The following is a 20,586-nucleotide window of genomic DNA, read 5'->3' on the forward strand; positions in this document are numbered from 1 at the left end:
GCATGGAGGAGAAACAGGTAACATTTAATTGGCCTTTTCCATTTTAGTCCCAGTCACAAAACTCTACAAAATAAAGTCACAATCATAATCCTGCCCCTCACATTTCTTCATTCCTTCTGTTTTCAGCAATGGTTTTCTCACAATCAGACAAAAAATAAAATTTTGACATTTTTCCATCCTACCTCCTTTCCTCAAGGAAATCAACTTGGCTATTGTGTCCTTGCAATTCTTTTTAAATACTCTCCAATCTAATTCTTCCATATGACTTCCTTTCACATTTGTCTCTCCTGTACCCTATTTCACCTAATATTAGACTCTGCTCTATTTATCTGCCATACAAGGTTGTAAGCATTTCACAAATCTACAACAGGCAATATGCCTGAGAATAAGCATGTTATCTATAAAAACTTGCCACCTTTAAGTTCCCCCAGCACTTTACTTCTTTTACCACACTTAGTTTTCCCCTTATGTGTAATAATGAGGGATTATAATGTACAAAGGATAAGACTTCAGATTTCAGAATCACTGATCTGTGGTTTTAGCCTGATTCTGACACACAGCTGTAAAGCCTTCAACATATTAACTGATCTCTCCAAAGCTCAAAATTCTTTCTTTTTAAAAAAGTTACTAATATTCTTGCAGGGATGAAAAAAATCACATATGAAATACCACTAGTGCTGATAAGACACTTAGCACAAGCCCAGGCGCAGAAAAAATTGTCCAACAGTATTTACTATTCCTTGTCTCTGATACTTCTTTATTACACTGTCAGCAATTTGTGACCAAATACCATGTCTTGTTAACTTTTGTATTGCTTACAGAACTAAGCACAATGCCTTGCATATTGTAGATATTTGATAAAACTATGTACTTAGCAACTGAAGGGTTATCAATTCCCAATAAAAAACTTCTATTATCTGTGTTTATACTCTGCCTCCGCAATTTTAACCACATGGTCTTTGGGAGTTATGTCTCACCTGTTTTACAGATTGAGATATGAAAGTAACACTATAAGTGCTGAACATACAGAAGGCACTCTAAAAATCATAGCTATTATTTCTAGGAGGTAAAACTACTCAATATATAACAATTGGTTAAACCACTGCTGTATAACTGTTTTTCTTTTTGCAGTGCTAGGTATTGATATAAGGGCTTTATGCATGCTAAACAAGCAGTTCTACCAGTGAACTCTATCTCCATTCTTGTTTTATCAATTTTAAACACAGCTAAATCTTGTATTTTAAAGATCATTTTAAAAATAATCACTATACAAATTCATTTGGTAAGAGGGAATCCAGGGGCTTGAGAGGTAGCTCAGTCCTAGAGCACTTGCCTTGCATGCCCAATGACTTTGATTTAATCCCCTAGCACCACAAGACAAAACAAAAAGGAGGTGGGAAACATATCCATGTGTTTCAATAATAAAATGCACACTAAGTCTCACTCTCAAGCATGACCCTTTATGTATTTTGCTCAAACATTTTACTACATAACTTAAGAACATTACTATAATCTCTCCATTTAGATTTCTTTACCTCGCTTTTCTTTTTCTGAATCATTTACAAGCTGCTAAGCTAGGCATGGTAGCACACAACTAATCCCAGTAATTGGGAGGCTGAGGCAGGAGAATCATGAGCCCATCCTGGGCTACACAGTGAGATCCTGTCTCAAAAAAAAAAAAAAGTACATTGCAGACATCAAGACGTACTTTATTTTGCATATAGTTCATCATGTAAAAACAATCACATATAAGATCCAGTCAAAAAAGAACCCTTCCATGATGTCTTTACTAATCAAGACAGGCAGAAGAGTCAAGTGGCACTTAATAGATACTTCAATAATAACACCGTTTTTTTCTCTGGGGCGGCATGGTGGGGGAGAGAAGGCACAAAGTTCAAGACAGAAAAAAAAATGTTTATAGGCCCTTTAAATTAAAATTTCTTTCTTCTTTTTTTTTTTTTTTTTTTTTTTGGTGGTACTGCAGTTTGAACTCAGGATCTCACACTTGCTAAGCAGGCGCTCTACCACTTGAGCCACTCTGCCAGCAAGGCCATCTAAATTTAAAAAACTAAATTTGAATGCATTTATTGAGTTCCATGAAGGTTCAAAATATTCATTTATGCTTCTATTACTACTTTACTGAATAGAAGGCAATCAATGAAATAATCTTTCATGGCAAATACATTAGTATCTAGGTTGAAGGGGCAGTGGGGATAAAAAGTTTTCTAGTTGTATGCTGGGTATGGTGATACCTATCTGTAATTCCAGCACTAGGGAGGCTAAGGCAGGAACACTGAGTGTGAGGTCAGCCTGGGCTACATAGTGAGACCCTGTCTCAAAACAAAACAAAATAGTCAAAAACAAAACAAAAGTTAAGGGCCAATTGTAAAGCAGGCCACAAGTTGCCCACCCGTTATACTGCAGTGAATGTATCGTGTACCCATTCAGAGGCTTAGGTATGGCAGGTGCTTGAGTAATGTGTATTGAACAGATACGATACCACAAGATGTTAAGTAAGCAATGCTTCCCCCCACTTCTTGGTATTTCTCTATGTGAAAATATTACTAACTCCTGAAATGGGGTCACCTATTGATTAGTAGGAGAGAATGTACTGGAGATGTTTAACTCAACTCTACCTTTGTTCCTCTTTGAGGTTGGGCCTGTTTACACACAATATGAATTCTCTGCCCCAGTCAAGATTTATGTGGACTATGGTTTATCTGGATGATTCTGAAACCACAGCCATAAATAACACTGTTTCAGTCAATGATGACCTACACAAAGCACAGTACTCCTGTATGATTATACTGGAGTTAAAAATTCCTACCCCCTACTGACAATGTAGTAATCATTACATTGCAGTGCAATGCATTAGTTGTATGTTCGTTTTGTTTTTTTGGTGGGACTGGGGTTTGAACTCAGGGCTTCAAGGATGCAAAGCAGGTACTCTACCACTTGAGCCACATCTCCAGTTCATATTGCTCTGGTTATTTTGGAGACAGGATTTTGCAAACTATTTGCCCAAGTTGGCCTTGAATTGAGATCTTCCCCATCTCAGCCTCTCAAGTAGCTAGCATTGCAAGGCATTAGCCACTGGCTTACTAATTGTGATAATGATGATGCCAATGTAACTAAACTTATAGCACTGCCAGTCTTCTAAAAAAACTAGCACATAGACTTAGGTATAGTTCATAATACTTGATAATGATAAAAACAACTGCTTCTGGTGTATTAGAAACAGTTTACTGTAAAACAGTATGTTATATTATGCCAGCAACAGCCTCAAACTTTTCCTATTTACTACACCTCTTTAATTTTTTCTTTTTCCTTTTGGCAGTCTAGTACTGGGGTTTGAACTCAGGGCATCATACTTACTAGGCAAGCAGTCTACCACTAAGCCACCGTCCCAGCTCTTTACCACACTTATTGATTGCAAGAAACCACTCTAAATGAGTGGCTTTGTGTAAATACACTCTATAAGGTACACTTAGTGAAACTGTCTAACAACTCGGTTCTCAGAACATATCCCCATCATCAAACAGTACATGACTAATTGGCACTGTCCTCTAATAATGGTGATATTTTAACCTCCATCTGACTATATTTACACAGGGATGCCATTTATTGAGGATTTCAACACACACACAAAAAAAAACCCCACCAATCTATTCTATTCAATAGCTCTTTTCCTTATTTCCACCCCCCTATTCTTTTCTTTCTGTGGGACTGGGGTTTGAACTCAGGGCTTCTCTACTGACTGAGCCACACCTGCAGCCCATGTTTGCTCTGGTTTTTTGCAGATGGGTTTTGCTAACTATTTGCCCAGGCTGGCCTCAAACTGAGATCCTACCAAGTAGGGAGGATTATAGGCACAAGCCACTGGTGCCTGCCTCCTTTTTTGTCTTGTCAGTACAAATGATAAGCAATAGAATCATCAAAGGACAGAACCAAGAGAAAATCTAAACACCTTTAGGCCAATCATTTCACTGCACCGAAAGGCCCAAACATGTACATGGTGGTCAAACATGATAAATAAGTTAGCTAACTGGGATATTTCAAGGCATGAACATTCAGATTGTTTTTTTGTCTAAGACCTAAAGATATGTCAAAAACTATAACAAGTCACACATGGTGACACAAGCCTGTAACACCATCACTCAAGATGCTGAGGCAGGAGGATATCCAATTCAATGCCAGCCTGGGCTACAGAATGAAAACTTGTCTCAAAAAAACAAAAAGAAGCCAGGTGCAGTGGCTCATGGCTGTAATTGCAGCTACTTGGAAGGCAGAGATGAGGAGGTAGATACTAACAGAACTGCAGTTTGAGGCTAGCACAGACAAAAAGTTAGCAGGACTCCATTTCAACAAACAACCCAGCATGGCAGTAATCCTAAATACACTGGAGGAATAGGTAAGCGGATCATGGTCTGAGACCAACTCCAAGCAAAAATGTAAGACTAACTGAAACATAACCTAAAAGCAAAAAGGGCTGGAGGCATGGCTCAGGTGGCAGAGTGCCTGCTTAGTAAGCATGAGGTACTGAGTTCAAATGCCATTATCTACCTCCCACCAAAAGAAAGTGTAATTGTTCTGAAATCTGTTCTTACCCTGGGAATATACTTATAACAGAATGTGATCCTTGAACTTTCCATTAATTTGAAGCAAGTGAAGATAAAATTGCTGGCTACAACAAGTATTTTTAAAATACAAATGTCAATTCAAATACATCATTTTTCTGGTCTTAAACTGGCAGTTGTGCAAATAAAAAATTTCATTCTTTGCTTTCTCTACAAAACACAAAATTCCAATTGCCTAATTTAAAAATACTTTATTCCATGGTCTTCAGCTGTTGTGACCAATGAACAAAGTATAAGCAAAGCCCTACTCTCTACCAAATACTAGCAGTAAATTATTCGATTCTATCTCAGAAACTTCATCTGAACTTTGTTAACATTGTTACTCAATGCAACATCTTAGGTATGATGAAAAAAATCCAAGAATGCTTACTTAAGCAAGCAAAACATTAAATGCTAATAGTTAATTTTTCACTATTCAGAAGAGAATAACCAGTTACACACAGATGAAACTGTACGGGAGCTTGAACTCAAGGCCTATACCTTGAGCCACTCCACCAGCCCTTTTTCTGTCAGGTATTTTTGAGATAGGGTCGCATAACTATTTGTCCGGGCTGGCTTCGAACCACAATCCTCCTGATCTGCCTCCTGAGTAGCTAGGATTACAGGCCTGAGCCAAAAGTGCCAAGCTAGAAATTCACAAATTTTTAACTCATAATCTTGATGATTTTAAAACTCAATTCTCCACTGTAATCAAAAGAATTTTAAGACTTACCTTCCTCTGCTTCTACTGGCTGTTGAGATAGAATTTTAAGAAGAACTGGGTTCTTCCACACCCCTTCCTTGGTAACATGAACCAGTATTTGTAGGTTATTATTTCCAAACTCCAACAATGCATCATGTGACTCCTAAAACAAAAACAGCATATTCAGAAAATAAGCTAATAATTAACATAAAAGTGGCTTTACCTTTTCAATACCTGATCATCTTATGAACTGAAGGATCTACAAAACTTGGTTTCTTAAAATAAATAAGAAAAATAAAAAAAGACTCATCAAACCTTTATACAATTTTGTGGCCATGTTTTTTCAAAGCTAAGAAGTTTTCAACTAAGTTAAAGAGTATTTTTAAAATGTTTTTCTGAATTTGCATCAAATAAAATTACCACTACAAGCAATTAAATCCTTGAATTACTATGGGAGATTTGGAGTGCCCTACTTATTAAGATAGCCTAGCTGGAGCCTGTCAGAATGGCTCAAGTTGCAAAGTGCCTGCCTAGCAAGCACGAGGCCCCGAGTTCAAACTCCAGTAATGCAAAATTAATTAATTAAAATAAAAATGGCCTAGAGGAGTGCCAGTGGCTCAACGCCTATAATCCTAGCTACTCTGGAGGCAGAGATCAGGAGAATCAAGGTTCAAAGCCAGCCCAGGCAAATAGTTGGTGAAACCCTACCTCAAAAACACCTAACACAAAAAACGGCTGGTGGGCTGGTTCAAGGTGTAGACCCTGAGTTCAAACTCTAGTGCCAGAAAAAAAAAAAAAAAAAAAAAAAGATGGCCAGACACTTTGAAGACCTAACAGCCTTGACAGCAGCTGATTTAATTATTTTCAGGTCAATGATACAGCTTTCATTTAAACGACAGTACAGTACTCACACAGGCAGCTTATTCTTTCCAAACATAAATATTATTTAATGACACTAGTTGTACAAGTATTTAAGATGTTCTATTAAATTATTATTTAAATAAGAGGCAGCTCTATACAAAATTTAAAAAGGACAGGTTATTAACTGTTATAATACATTCTCAGCATAGGAAAAAAATGTAATTGCCTATAGCATGTTCTTTAAAGTACTTACTCACAAAGCATGAAGGAAATGGGACCAGAAGTTAAACACCATATAAATGATTAAATGTATATCTCAGTGTCCTTTATTATTATTTAATACTGATTATGGTGAGCTTGTTCCCACATTTTAAAATTTTAACTTGTTTTCCTTAACTGTTGAAATTCTCTAAGAATATAAATTTCCATTTACAGTAAGTTTCCTTTGGAAAACATAAGCCAAAATTATTCCCAAATCTAAGATTATAGTTTTATATCCACTCAAGTGAAATACAACATAACCCCGCACCCCCCCCATTTAACTTTCATGTTAAATTAAGAGAGACTTAGTTAGACACTGGTAACTCACACCTATAATCCTAGCTGCATGGGAGGCAAATGGTTTATGAGAACTCCATCTCCAAAATAACCAGAGCAAAATGGACTGGAAGTGTGCCTATAGTGCCTGTTTTGCAAGTGTGAAGTACTGAGTTCAAATACTGGTCCCCCATCCCACTGCCCCCTCACCCCCACCACACAAACAAAAAAAAAAGCCTTGTAACACACGTAACAGCAGCTGAAATTAAAACATGCTTTGAGGTTTTTCTTTTCTTCTTTTTCTTTTTTGGTACTCAGGGCCTCATGCTTGCTAGTCAAACACACCATACCCATAATCCTTTTGGTGTTATTTTTCCAGTAGGGTTTCAAATTTTTGGCCATAGCTGGCTGTGGACCTTGACCCTCCTTACTCCTTCCACACAGCTTGGATTATAGACATGAGCCACCATACCAGGCTTGTTTGTCTAGATGGGAGTCTCACTAACTTTCTACTGGGACTGATCTTGAACCTTGATCATTTTGATCTCTGCTTTCTGAGTAGCTGGAATTATAGGAAAGGGAGGTCACTCCTGGCCTCACGTTGTGGGTTTAAGAAAAAGTTTCTTTCTCTCTCTTCCTCTCTCTCTTCTCTTCCCCTCTTTCTAAATTTGACTTAGTTTTTTGAGAGGACAACTAAGTTTCCGAGGCTGCTCTAGAATCAAACAATCCTCCTGCATTAGTCTACTAAGAAGCTGGGACTACAACTATGTGCCACAACACCTGTTCAAGTACAGAATGCAGTACCACCACAAAAAAAAAAAAAGAAAAGTAAAAAAAGTCACTTAAAAACAGGTGCAGTGGCTCACACCTGCACTCCCAGCTACTTAGGAGGCAGAGACTGGAAGGACTGAAGTTCAAGACCAGCACAGGCAGAAAATTAGCCAGACTCTTTCTTACAAACAAGCCTATAATCCCAGGAACAAGGAAGGAATAGGAGGATGGAGGCAAAAATACAAGACACTGTCAGAAAATTAACACAAGAAAGGTCTGGAGGTATGATTCAAGTGGTAATCACCTGCCTAGCAAGAGCAGGCCTGAGTTAAAACTCCAGTACCACTCCCCCCACACCAAAAAAACATAAAGCAAAAAACAAAACAAACAAACAAAAAAACTAGGTAATCTTAAATATAGTCTTAAAAATCATGGTAACATTAAAAAGCTTTCTTGAACTTGGGTTTCTCATTAGGGTGAAAATATCCTAGACCACATCGTGAAATCTAAAATACAGAAACAATAGAACAAGATGTTTACTCTCACACGATTTAAAATAGCAGGCTGGGTATGGCTGCTCACACTGGTAATCTCAGCTACTTGGGAAACAGAGAGCAGAATGGTGGTTTGAAGCCAGCTGGGCAAAAGTTAGTGATTCCCTACCTCACAGAAGCAGCTGGGTGTGGTGGCTCACACCTGTAATCCTAGCTAAACAGGAGGCAGATGTAGGAGGATCACGGTCTGAGGTTGGTTATGGGCACAAGCATGAGACATTATCTGAAAAATAACTAAAAACAAAAAGGGAGAAAGTGGGGGGGGGGAGGAAATGATCCAAACATTGTATGCACATATGAATAAAAGAAAAAAAAAAAAAAAAAGGGAGAAAGGAAATGGCTGGAGACATAGCTCAAATAGTAAAGCTCTTCCCTAACAAGCACAGGTCCCTCAATTCAAACCCCAGTACCATCAACAAAATAAAAAGATAAACTAAAATAAAACAAAACAAATAGCAAAGTCATTTAGTCAAATAATTTCTGGCGCAACAAGTGGAGGGGGAGCGAAGGAGAAAAACAGGAAGAAGGGGGCTGTGGGGGGAGAGAGCAAGAGAGAGAGAGAGAGAGAGAGAGAGAGAGAGAAACCACTACACAAAAATCAAAACAAAACAAACTATTTTGGGGGATATAGCTCAATTATACAGCACTTGCCTAGCACAAGGCCCTGGATTTGATCCCTGGCATGGCTGGGGGGAAAAAAAAATCCATTTCACAGTGTGCACTCTTATATTCACAGGAAAAAAGTATGGAAGGGTTATACAGCTGTAAACAGTAATTGAGAAACATTCTAACTGTGGCCTACTCTGATAAAAACTATTCTTTAGCCAAAAGTATCCTCAATACCATCAGCTTTCTTGTCATTTATCAAGAAAAAAAAAAAATCAGAGCTTTATATTTCAGATTTCAATGGGGACCATGTCTCACATTTAACTATACTCCTATCTCTTTTTAATTTTTTTTCTGATACTGGGGTTTAAACTTAGGGCCTTGCACTTTCTAGGCAAGCACTCACCTAAAAAAGTATTTTGGTAATATTTTGACTTTTTTTTTTTTTGAGATCCTGGGGTTGCTAGGCAACCAGGGCTAGCTAGGTTCCTAGCAACTCAGGGCTTGCTAAGCAGATGATCTACCACTTGGGCCAGGCCTCCAACCAACCACTCTACTTTATTAATTTTACTAAACACAAATCAACACATACATCCTGATGAACTACTGAAAAACTTACAGACGGGGGTGAAAAGGAGGAGGAAGGCATTTATTTTGCTCAGGCAAACAATCTAAGAAAACAATAAAGTATGAAATAACAGGAGAATATTCTCTCTAAAGAGGATCTTAATAAAAAATACTAACAGTACTAATAAATACGTATATCGCCCTTCTAGAATGCCGTATGCCAGGAGGAAACTACTGGCAGGCTTCAAAACACAACGACAAAAATCAATCTGCTCAGTCAGGTGTGGTGGCACACACCTTTAATCCCAGCACTCAGGAAGCGGAGGCAGGAGGTTGACTAGCTCCAGGCAAGCCCTAGACTACATACCAAGACCCATCCCCAAACAAACAAAAATAACAATATACTATGTATCAAAGATATTACTAGCTTTACGGATATGTGGGAAATTAGGACTGCATATTAAATAGATCAAAAGAACGACAATCCTCTTCTCCCCAAAGGGGGAGGGGGGTGTAGATTTTGGGTTATACATTACAGAAGAAATTATCACATAATGAAGTATGTTTGCTTATATGCAAATCTTTATTTGCACCTACCTGAAACTGGTCCAAGCTACTATGGTCCAAGTGTGTCCTGGAGGAAGCACTTAAAGTAAGCTCTGGGTTTTTAATGTCCATGTTACTTCAGGCAAGTTATAATTAACCTCTCTAGGTCTGTCTCATCGCTTGTAAATGAAGAATCAAATAATACCAATGCTGTATAGTTTATTTGATTAAAGCATGTAAAAATATGTATCATGTAGTACAGAAAGAATCATAATTAGCAATCAATAATGAATAACTGCTGTATGTACCATGTCTACTTTTTAAATATTTTTTCTATGTCCACCAGACAGGCAAATTTGCCTACAGTTGCTGGCTCTACTCTTGATTTTTCTCCTGTTTTCCCTCCTTAATTTGCCAATTTCTGATCTGCTCCCTTACCTAGAAAAGTGATATAGGCCAACGTGAGAGCCCGAGTAGTTCTCCTGTAAGTAAAATGCATGAATACAATCTATGATGACAATTTTGGCTACTTCAGAGACTTGCAATGCTTGAGAGAATCCCTGAAGTTCTACGTGACAAAAATGAACCTTAGATGTGATGAAATGTGCTGTTTTGTATATTGAAAGTTACCATGTATGTGCACTGTGAATGATCTAAACATGCCACCTTATAACCATATATGATTTTAAAATGTTTAAAGCTTCATTCTGTCTATACTTTTAAATAATGAAAAGTTTTTTGTTGATTTCTAAGGTATGTAAAGACAAACAGAATCAAATGAAACAACCTTGTCCCCTCCCCACCCCCCCTTTTGTGTTTTTGAGACATGGTCACTATATGTAGCCCAGGCTGGCCTCAAACTCGATCGAGACTCTTGCCCCAGCCTTCTAAGTGTTGGGATTACAGATATGTACTGCCAAGCGTGGCCAAAAATCTTATCTCTGTCGAAGGCAGGTGGGAGTCCTTTTCCTTATCTCCTGAACTTAATGCCAATATATAATGAACTTGTTTTTGTTCTAGGTTTACAATGTTCATTTGCTAGCAGTAATTAAGGAGGTATGTAGATACTTACAGAGAATTTTTCTGAGTTAAAGTTGACTCACCTGTAGAGACTGAAGGAATGGTACCCAGACTTCACGTGGCAGTTCACTTTCAGACACTGAAAGTAGTAATTCAAAACAACTCCTACAATACAAATAACTAGGTAAGTATATATAAAGGTGGTTATAGCAATAAATAAGTATAGTATGAAGCAATCCGAAATACATATTCAGGTTTACAGATTTTTAACTCTTTTAACTGTTCAATTTTTTTCTTTCAAATTGTTATATTAACTTTTCAGCCTCAAGAGAGAGAGAGAAAAAAAGAAAAACCACAAGGCTTTATATTCACACTGTTGCTGCAATACATTTGGTAAGAATACATTCCTTTAAAAAATTATGTTAAAAAAAATTACATGCTAAGTAGCTTTACTTAGGTTTTTTTGTTTGTTTGTTTGTTTTGTTTTTTGGAGGGCACACCCAAAAAAGGAAAAATTTTGGCTCCATAAATCAAAAACAGCTCAAGTTATTGTGACTTCAGTCAATAAAGTGGTAAAACTGTTACTATATAGGTTTTTTGTCATTTCTTAATTTCTAATAAGCCAAGCAAGAAAAAAAGAGTTTCTTCTTTTTACCCTAGCCATTACCCAGACACAGGGAAAAAAACAACAGGAAGAATTTTTAAAAAGAAAATGTGTAACAACTTGAATAAAGAACAGCTCAAACTATTAGTCAAGCAACACTGCTCTAAAATTTTCCAGCATATGATTTTAGTCTTTAGAGATTAGGACAGGTAACAGACAATAAGACTTAGCAGGAGGAATAATGGTGATTATAAAACCAGGAATGCTTATGTTCCATAAAGGTATCATGTTAGAGGTTTTTGCTTTGGAGAATTAGAAGAAAAACAGGTAAAGCCAGAGAAAAATACTATGAACTACCTAGACTATGAGTTATACCACTGAACAATCTAGAAGCTGAACAAGAGAAGGCCAACCTTTAACACTAAAGAGCTGTTGTAGTTTCTCAATTTGCAGGTAAATGATACATCAAAGGTGTAATTTTGTCTGTTACTAGGTGCAAAATCTGCAAACAGCAGCTAAATGACCATGGACTCTAAGGGTGGCAATCTTATACAATACTGATATTTTCTGCTGGTACTCTTAATACAAATAATATAATCAAATCACAGAATTCCATGGTATTTTCCTCAAAGACAACCACAGTTTCCAGATTCTGTCATTTGAATCAATCTGTGGTGATTAATTTTGATTGTCAACTTGATTGGATTGAGAGATACACAGAGGATTAGTAAAGCACACCTCTGAGGGTGTCTGTGAGGTCATTTCCAGAAAGGATTAGTTACAGGGGAAGCCCTGAATGCAGGCAGCACCATTCCATAGGTTGGGGGCCTGAATGGATGGAAAAAGAGAGAAAAGGACAAAGGGGAAAAAAGGAGAAAGACAGCAAGCACAGACATTCTTTGCCTCTATGATATGAATTGCTACTATGATATGATATGAATTCCTGACTACTATGATATGAATTGCTCTGCTAGGTCCTCCCTGCCATGACGACTGAAACCTTTAAAATGGAGTCAAAATAAGTATTTGCTCTCTTTAGCTTGTTTTTCTCAGATATTTGGCCACAACAATGATAAAACTAACACAGAAAATTGATACAAGGAATAGGGTCATTGCTGTGGTTCTTAAGTCTTTGGGACTGGTTTGCAGGAGGAAATGGAAAAGGTTGGAGATGCCAACTACACTAGAGAAGCTCTGGAATGCTGCCAGCAGAGCTTAATGAGTGCTTTTGATTGGAGCTCATAAAACCAGAAAGCCAAAGACTGCTCCTGAGGCTCAGGTGGGAACAAGTACCTTACTGGGAACTGGACTAGAGCCCAGGCATGCAACATTGTGGCAAAGAACTTGTTTACATTTTATCCATGCCCTAAGACTTTACAAGAAGTGAAGTTTAAAGGTGATGGACTAATCTGGCAAAGGAAATTTCAAGGCAGCCCAGCTTTCAGGCTGTGGCACGATTATTGCTTAGCTGCTTCTAAGTCAGATTTATAGTGAGAATTAAGAGCAATAAGCAATTTGCCAGGAGTGCCAGTGGCTCACACTTGTAATCCTAGCTATTCAGGAGGCAGAAATCAGGATCAAGGTTTGAAACCAGCCCAGCCAATAGGTTGCAAGACCCTATCTCAAGAAAAGGGCTGGTGGAGTAGTTCAAGGTGTAGGCCCTGATTTCAAGTCCCAGTACCACAAAAAAAAAAAAAAAAAAAAAAGAAAAAGAAAGAAAGAAAATAAGCAATTTGGTTAGAAAAAAAAGAAGTTTGAAATTTCAAACAATTAGGGTGTGGTTAAGAAATCAGGAGCGCTAAAAGTAAGCCACACCTATTTATCAGGTCACTAGCAGGCACCTTGAGGGCATCTCAGGAATTGGCTGGACTCAAACGTCAAAGGCTCAAGGGTATAAAGGTTTTAACTCATTTGAAAGACTGCTTTGAGAACAGAGCTCCCATGGACTCCACAGTGTTTCCTGGAGTTTAGTCATCCAGTCAGTCATTCAAAGGCTGCTGCAGCCCTAGTCCAAGTGGGTATTGCCTGAGCTGACAGTATAGACACTGATCCTGGTTGTGCAGGTATGAAGAATCATAGGGGCTTCCAACCAAATTTCAAAGGCCAGGGATACCAGACAATGTGTGGCAGGTTTGGAATCTATGAAAGCATCCCCTGAGAAGGCAATGATTAAAGCTGGTGAGGGTGAAGCTAAAGGAAAAATAGAAGTTACAGGTGTCAGGAAAATGGGTTCTACTAAGGAAAGCCATAGGCAAACAAGCAGAGCCAGCCCAAGAGGGAGGCCATCTGGACTGCAAACAGCAAGAACACAGGGTCATGGCTGCAAGACATCTAAGATTCACATCCCACCACCACCATGGGCCCTGTATGCCAGACAGGGAGCTACAGGATTTAATGCTTGCCCTGATAGGTTTGATCTTTCTTTGACTCCTTCCCTCCTTACTGCAGTGAGGTTTACTCTATCACTGTATACTGGAAGCATGGAACTTTTTTATTTTACAGAGTTTGCCTTGAGTCTCACAGGAGACTTTGAGCTTGGACTTTTAAACAATGTTGGAACTGTTAAAGACTATGGGGACTCTCAGAGATGGACTGAATGTATTTTCCAATATGAGATGGACATGAGCCTCTGTAGGCCAGAGGTGGAATGTTATGGTCTAAGAAGATGTGTTTGAGTTTCAAGTCTATCAAGGTTAGACTTTTGACAACTAATCTTGTCAGCTTGATAGGATTGAGGGATACACAGAGGATTAGTAAAGCAGATCTCTGAGTGTATCTGCCAGGTTGTTTCCAGAGAGAATTAGCTAAGCTTGGAAAAGACCTGCCCTAAATGTAGATGGCACACCCCCCACAGGCTGGGGGCCTGGATGGAATGAAAGGAGAAAGCCAGCAAATGCAAACATTCTCTCTGCTTCCTGTTCACAATGATGTGAGCTGCACTGCTCTGCTAGCCCCTTCCTGGTCATGATGGACTGAAACCTCTGAAACTGTTAGACAAAATCCTTCCTCCCTTAATTTGGTTTTCTCAGGTGTCTGTTCACACCAATGGTAACACTAACATACAGTCTATACCTAAAATGTGTCATTCTTGCATTCCAAGCCTGAGTAAAAAGAGACGGCAGAGGCATTTAAAGATTATGTTGTTTAACTGGAGCCTCACTTAGACTGCATCTCTTAGAAACCTGAGAATAAAGGCTCAAAGCAAAGGAAATTTCATTAAAAGGTAAGACTCTGATGGTGCCTTGAAGAATAAATGCCACCACTGTATACAAAATAAAAGAAAAAAAAAAGTCAGGCAAACATTACAAACAACAGTACTCAATTTTTAGAGTGATTTAAGTTATTAAACTTACAGTACTAATCGGCCAAGCACTAGGAGGACATCTTCACATTCAGTAGTTAAAAATGGACGTGCACTGGCAAAGCTTTGGATGGCGAGTCGATATACCTCCAGAAGATACACAATATGTTCTGATGCATTCTTGTTGCTTGCATATTGCAGTAAGGTCTAAAAAATAAAATATTTATTTTTTACAAATAAAAAGGAAGCAAGTAAGACTCTCTTTCAAATGCATACCCTTTTCCTTTTATCCAAAAAAGATGAATAAACCATTTATTTTTTTAAGCCTGGTTTGTTTAGAGGATTCTGTTTTCATTACTTAATGAATTACCTCTGTAGAGTTATTAACAGTTATTATGACATAGGAATAAATCTTAGAGTAGAACTATAAAACATTTATAATTGTGCCCCCTATAGAACTGGAGCTACCAACTCTGACATTCAGTAACAAGCTTCATTAATACAACATTAAACTGGGGAGAGGAAGGAAGGGGAGACTTACTCCTCTGAGTATGGCCATCAATTCTATTGTTCAAAAAAAAAACCCCAGAAAACAAAATCCACCTTTCTTTCTGCACATAAAAAATTCATTAGGCTGGGCGCAGGTGGCTCACACCTGTAATCCTAGCTACTTGGGAGGCTGAGATTAGGAGGATCAAGGTTTGAGGCCAGCCCAGGCAAATATTTCACAAGACCACAGTTCTGAAATAACCAGATGAAAGTGGACTGGAGGCACTGCTCATGCAGTAGAGTGCCTACTTTGCAAGTGCAAAGTCCTGAATTCAAACCCCAGTTGCACCAAAAAAAGAATTATGCTTCCAAGAATTAATTTACGCTAACCAACTTTTTTTTTCAATTTTCTTTTATTATTCGTAGGTGCATACAAGGCTTGGGTCATTTCTCCCCCCTGCCCCCACCCCCTCCCTTACCACCCACTCTGCCCCCTCCCTCTCCCCAATACCCAGCAGAAACTATTTTGCCCTTATTTCTAATTTTGTTGTAGAGAGAGTATAAGCAATAATAGGAAGGAACAAGGGTTTTTGCTGGTTGAGATAAGGAGAGCTATACAGGGCATTGACTCACATTGATTTCCTGTGCGTGGGTGTTACCTTCTAGGTTAATTCTTTTTGATCCAACCAACTTATAAGAGGTTAATATTATACTTTTATTTTTAAAAAGATTTATTAAGAAGTTAATGTGAAGGCTAAATAAATGACAATTTGTTTACAATGGAGGGTAAACACATCACCATGCCAGATCTCAAACTCCTCATATTTTGGTATCTGAGAACCTATACACTAGAATACCAGTTAAGCTATTTTATTCCACCCATACAGTAAGCATCATATACCTTCTGTATTTTCAGAAAAGTATCATGTCACCATTTAATCAAAAAAGAGTTAGAGGATCATTAAACTGACCCCCAAACAATCCTGTTTCTCACCTAAACAGAACAGACAGGAATACAGAATGTGTGTTCATCTATTATGTAAATTAAAACTTCTCCTAATCTCTCTTAAGAAATTTATAAAAATTCCTACTTAAAAAAATTTATAAAACTAATGTTAGAAATTCTGATTTATGTCAGCAAATTACTTATTGTTTATACTGGCTAATTAACAATCAGGGAGCTTTAAGAAGTTCATATTTAGCTGGACACCAGTGCCCCAGGCAAACAGTTCAAGAAACTCTGTCTCTAAAAGACCCCTCTCCAGAAAAAGGCCTGCAGAGTGGCTCAAGGTGCAGGGCCTGAGTTCAAGTCCCAGTACTGCAAAGAGAAAAAAAAAAGTTTATATTTGATTCCACATCTTATATTCCTTGATGTCAGATATTATATCTTACCAATCTTTATAGGCCTACCAGTCCCTGGCCTACTCCCCCCTCCAGTCTCAAGTCTGTTTGTTGAATATATTCAACCATTTTATTCATTTGATAAGCTCTTAATGATAATCTATTATTATAATAGAGTGCTAGGGCCTATCTTCAAAATAAGTCAACATAACATGATAGCTGAAACCACACAAGCAAATTTACCAACTGTTCATTAAAGTACGCAAAGAGAACACACACAGAAAGCAATTATTTTACAATCCCCAAATGCAATGAGAATGGTGCTACCACCAATCTAATATCTTTTTTTTTAATTTAATTTTTTTATTCATATGTGCATACAATGTTTGGGTCATTTCTACCCCCTCTAATATCTTCTTACACAGACATTCCATTAAGACTTCTGTAAGGGTCGGGCATGGTGTTGAACACATGTAATCCCAGCACTTGAGAGGCTGAGGCTTCTAGGAGGACTGAAAGTTAAAGGCCACTCTGGGCTACACAGTTAGACCCTGGGGGTGGGACGAAGGAAAGAAAAGACTTCTGTAAGTTACACATTTTCAAATATTCAGTATTATGTGGAATTTATGTTTCCAGTTTGCCCCTCATATTGATTATATATACTACTAATTCTAAATCTTTCTCACCACCCCCATAAGTTAGTTTAAACTAAATAGTGAAATCTCCTTAACATGCCCATTGTAAACACATTCTGGGTATTTGAGGAATCACTGAAACAGTTCTGGCGAAACTGTTTCAATAGCCAGTTCTAGCCAAACAATAGAATGGCTGCCTAGCAAGTGTGAGACCCTGAGTTTAAACCCCAGTACTGGGAAGTGAAAAGGAAAAAAAAAAAAAAAAAAAAATCACATCTTTTTTGCTATTGATCAAACCCTGGGCCTTGCACATGCTAGGGCAAATGTTCTACCACAGAGCTACACCCTTAACTCCCTATCGCCTTTAAAAAAAAAAAAAAAAAAGGTATCTGGCTGAATGAATTGTGGCCATCCATATAACATTTTAAGTACCTCATGTAAGCAAAGCTCCATCAGAAACTATAAAGAAAAACAAAGGACTCTTATTTCTAAGTTCTAGAAGACACCAACAAAACTCAAAGAGAAAAGGGGTAATAAATGGTAACTATGATACCTTTAAGATCAGTGGCATTGTACAGAGATCATATTAATGGCCTCTTCTCTTTGATTCAGTAAACTCATTTATTACATAAACACTTACACTATGGCAATACTGTTCTGGGTACTGGGGATAGAGATTATTCTGGCCTTTAAAAAGTAAAACATATTACCAGGTGCGGGTGGCTCACACCTGTAATCCTAGCTACTCAGGAGGATCACAGTTTGAAGCCAACCTGGGCAAACAGTTTGTGAGACCCTATCTTGAAAAACAGTATCACATTGGGCTGGTGGAGTAGCTCAGTACCAAAAAAAAAAAAAAAAAAAAAAAAGTAATACATATTAAAACATCAGATATGTATGTTTAAAAAAAAAAAAAAAAGCTCAGTTAAGCACCATCTTTAACTATTATTCTAAATACTCTTACAGAGATGCTTTCATTCAAATCCATGGCAGATTACTCTCAGATCACTTCCAAGTTCTTGATATATTTTCACCTGGTTGTCCTAGTCAAATTTCAAAACCAACATGTCAAAACCAAGCACCTTCTCCAACAAATATGCTCCTCCTCCTATGTTCCATCTCCCTGCTTTCAGGAGCCAGAGCTAAAAAAAATTATCTTTGAAACCATTACACCAAAGTTTGTTAATCTCAGAAATATCTTAGTCTTGACAGTCACTGAACTAATCTAGGCCCCCAACCGTCCTCATCTGGATTGCTACAACTGTTCACTTCTGTAGGCCAATTAGCCCCTCCAGTTCTGTACATGCATTATAATCACAACATATTTGTACATTAAAAAATTAATCCTGCTAGGAGCCGGTGGCTCACTCGAATAATCCTAGCTACTCAGGAATCAGAGATCAGGAGGATCACTGCTAGAAGCTATCCCAGGCAAACAGTCCCACAAGACCCTATCTGGAAAAAAAACCATTACAAAAAAGGGCTGGCAGAGTGGCTCAAAGTGTAGGCCCTGAGTTCAAACCCCAGTAAGGGGACGGGGACGGGGACGGGGGAAGAAGAGAGACCAGAAGAAGCTTAACTGAAATGTTAACATGATTAGCACTAGAATAGAATAGGATTATGAGCTTTTTTTTAAATCATCTTTGTACTTTTCTAATCTTCCAAATTTTCTCTAATGAAATATTATTACAAAAAAAAGTATTATTACATGTACAAAGGAAAAATTCTCACCTTCATTTCTTAACTACATAGTTCCAAAGAGATGGGCAGCATCCTGACTGCTTTCTGAAACTATTAAGGAGAATTTCTTCAGGTGGTCAGATTTTATGCAGGAGATGCACTCCAATTTAAAACTTTGTAGTTCAGCACTAAATTTCCCAATGGAATAATCATAATTATATTTATTGAGTACATGGTATGGGGCACTTTAATAAGAGCTTTTTCATGCTACTACAAGAGATAACATATATGATGATGGTCCCATTATAATGAAGCTGAAATTTTTCTATTGCCTAGTATTTTTAGATACACAAATATTTACCAGTTTGTTCAAACTGCCTACAGTATTCTATATAGTAACTGTACCTCACATATTTGTAGCCTAGGAGCCTACTACAGAAAATACTAGTAGGATAAACATGAAGGATTGTGTAAGCACATTCTTACAATGTTCACACAATGATGAAACTGCCTGAACTGGGTGTGGCTCAAGTACTAGAGTGCTTGCCTGGCAAGTGCAAGGTTCTGAGTTAAATTCCCAGCACCCCCTCCCTCAAAATTTTAAAAATAAAGAAATTGTCTAACCACACATTTCTCAGAACTTATTTCTATCATTAAATGACACATGATTGTAAATTTACTTAATATTCACAAGAGCCCTATGAGCCCCATGACTGATAACTAGCACATACCCTATCTCGTTTTCTTTTGGTGATGCTGGAGACGAACCCAGGGTTTCAAACATGCTAGTCAAGCACTCCACCACTGAGCATACTCTAGCCCTCCAGGTCACTTTTAAAATGAGGAAATAGATAGATTAAATTAATTTATTTGCCCTATGTCATCCAGTAGGTAAACGCTAGGTTCAGGATGTGAACTAGGGCCATCTAGCTCCAAAGCCCATAGTTAATCACTATTATTTATGTCTTGTCAGAATGAGCAATTCTACAACTATTTTAAATATGTTTCAAATTCTTTTTCTTCCTAAGCATTAGTTTTAATATTTTGCAGCAAGTAGATTCATGGTCATTATTTGACCTTCTTCCTCAGAATTTATGACATCTAAAGTGACTGCTTCTGGGTAGTTTTCCAGCAATGGTGTTGACTGGCATCCATTATTTAGAATGCTGGTGGTTTGTATAAAACTAACAAAAAACAGCTATTTTATTTTGAAAGCTGAATGTTCTATGGCATTTGGAACTTTCATATTTAATAAAGTTATATATTGTTTCAATCTTTTTTTTTGTGTATGTGTGTGGTACTGCGGTTTGAACTCAGGGCCTAACCTTGAGCCACTCGTCCATCCCTTTCTTGTGATGGGGTTTTCGAGATAGGGTCTTGTGAACTATTTCCCCAGGCTGGCTTCAAACCATGATTCGAACCGTAATCCTCCTGATCTCTACCTTTTGAGTAGCTAGGATTACAGCCACTGGCACCCAGCTGTTTCAGTTTTTTTACATAAAGAAATTTTGTTTTTATTTAAATTTCTTGGCACATGAAACTCTCAAAATTATAAATTTGAGTAAAATGTGATTGCACTATGAAGGGTAAATTTCCAGGAGGGGCAACACTAGGAGGTGGATCTCTGAAGTATGAAGTCAAGCCTTAAAATGCAACGATGAAGGGAATGGGAAGACTCCAAGGAGGGAATAACTTGCACAAAGTCAGAAATAATCAACAGATGACTAGGATAGACGAAGGTAAATGGTGAAGAGA

General features: G+C 37.8%; 1 protein-coding gene across 1 annotated transcript in view; it reads right to left on the reverse strand.

Moving 5' to 3' along the window:
* Positions 1–20,586, reverse strand: part of Rlf (RLF zinc finger) — a 72,944-nt gene that overhangs the window by 32,078 nt on the left and 20,280 nt on the right. The window contains exons 2-4 of the mRNA XM_020171672.2: positions 14,739–14,893; positions 10,865–10,946; positions 5,350–5,482 (exon numbers count right to left, since the gene is read on the reverse strand). Coding sequence (XP_020027261.2) covers positions 5,350–5,482; positions 10,865–10,946; positions 14,739–14,893 — 370 coding nt within the window. The remainder of the gene's footprint in view (positions 1–5,349; positions 5,483–10,864; positions 10,947–14,738; positions 14,894–20,586) is intronic.

This window comes from Castor canadensis, chromosome 7 (assembly GCF_047511655.1).
Source record: "Castor canadensis chromosome 7, mCasCan1.hap1v2, whole genome shotgun sequence".
Taxonomy (NCBI): domain Eukaryota; kingdom Metazoa; phylum Chordata; class Mammalia; order Rodentia; family Castoridae; genus Castor; species Castor canadensis.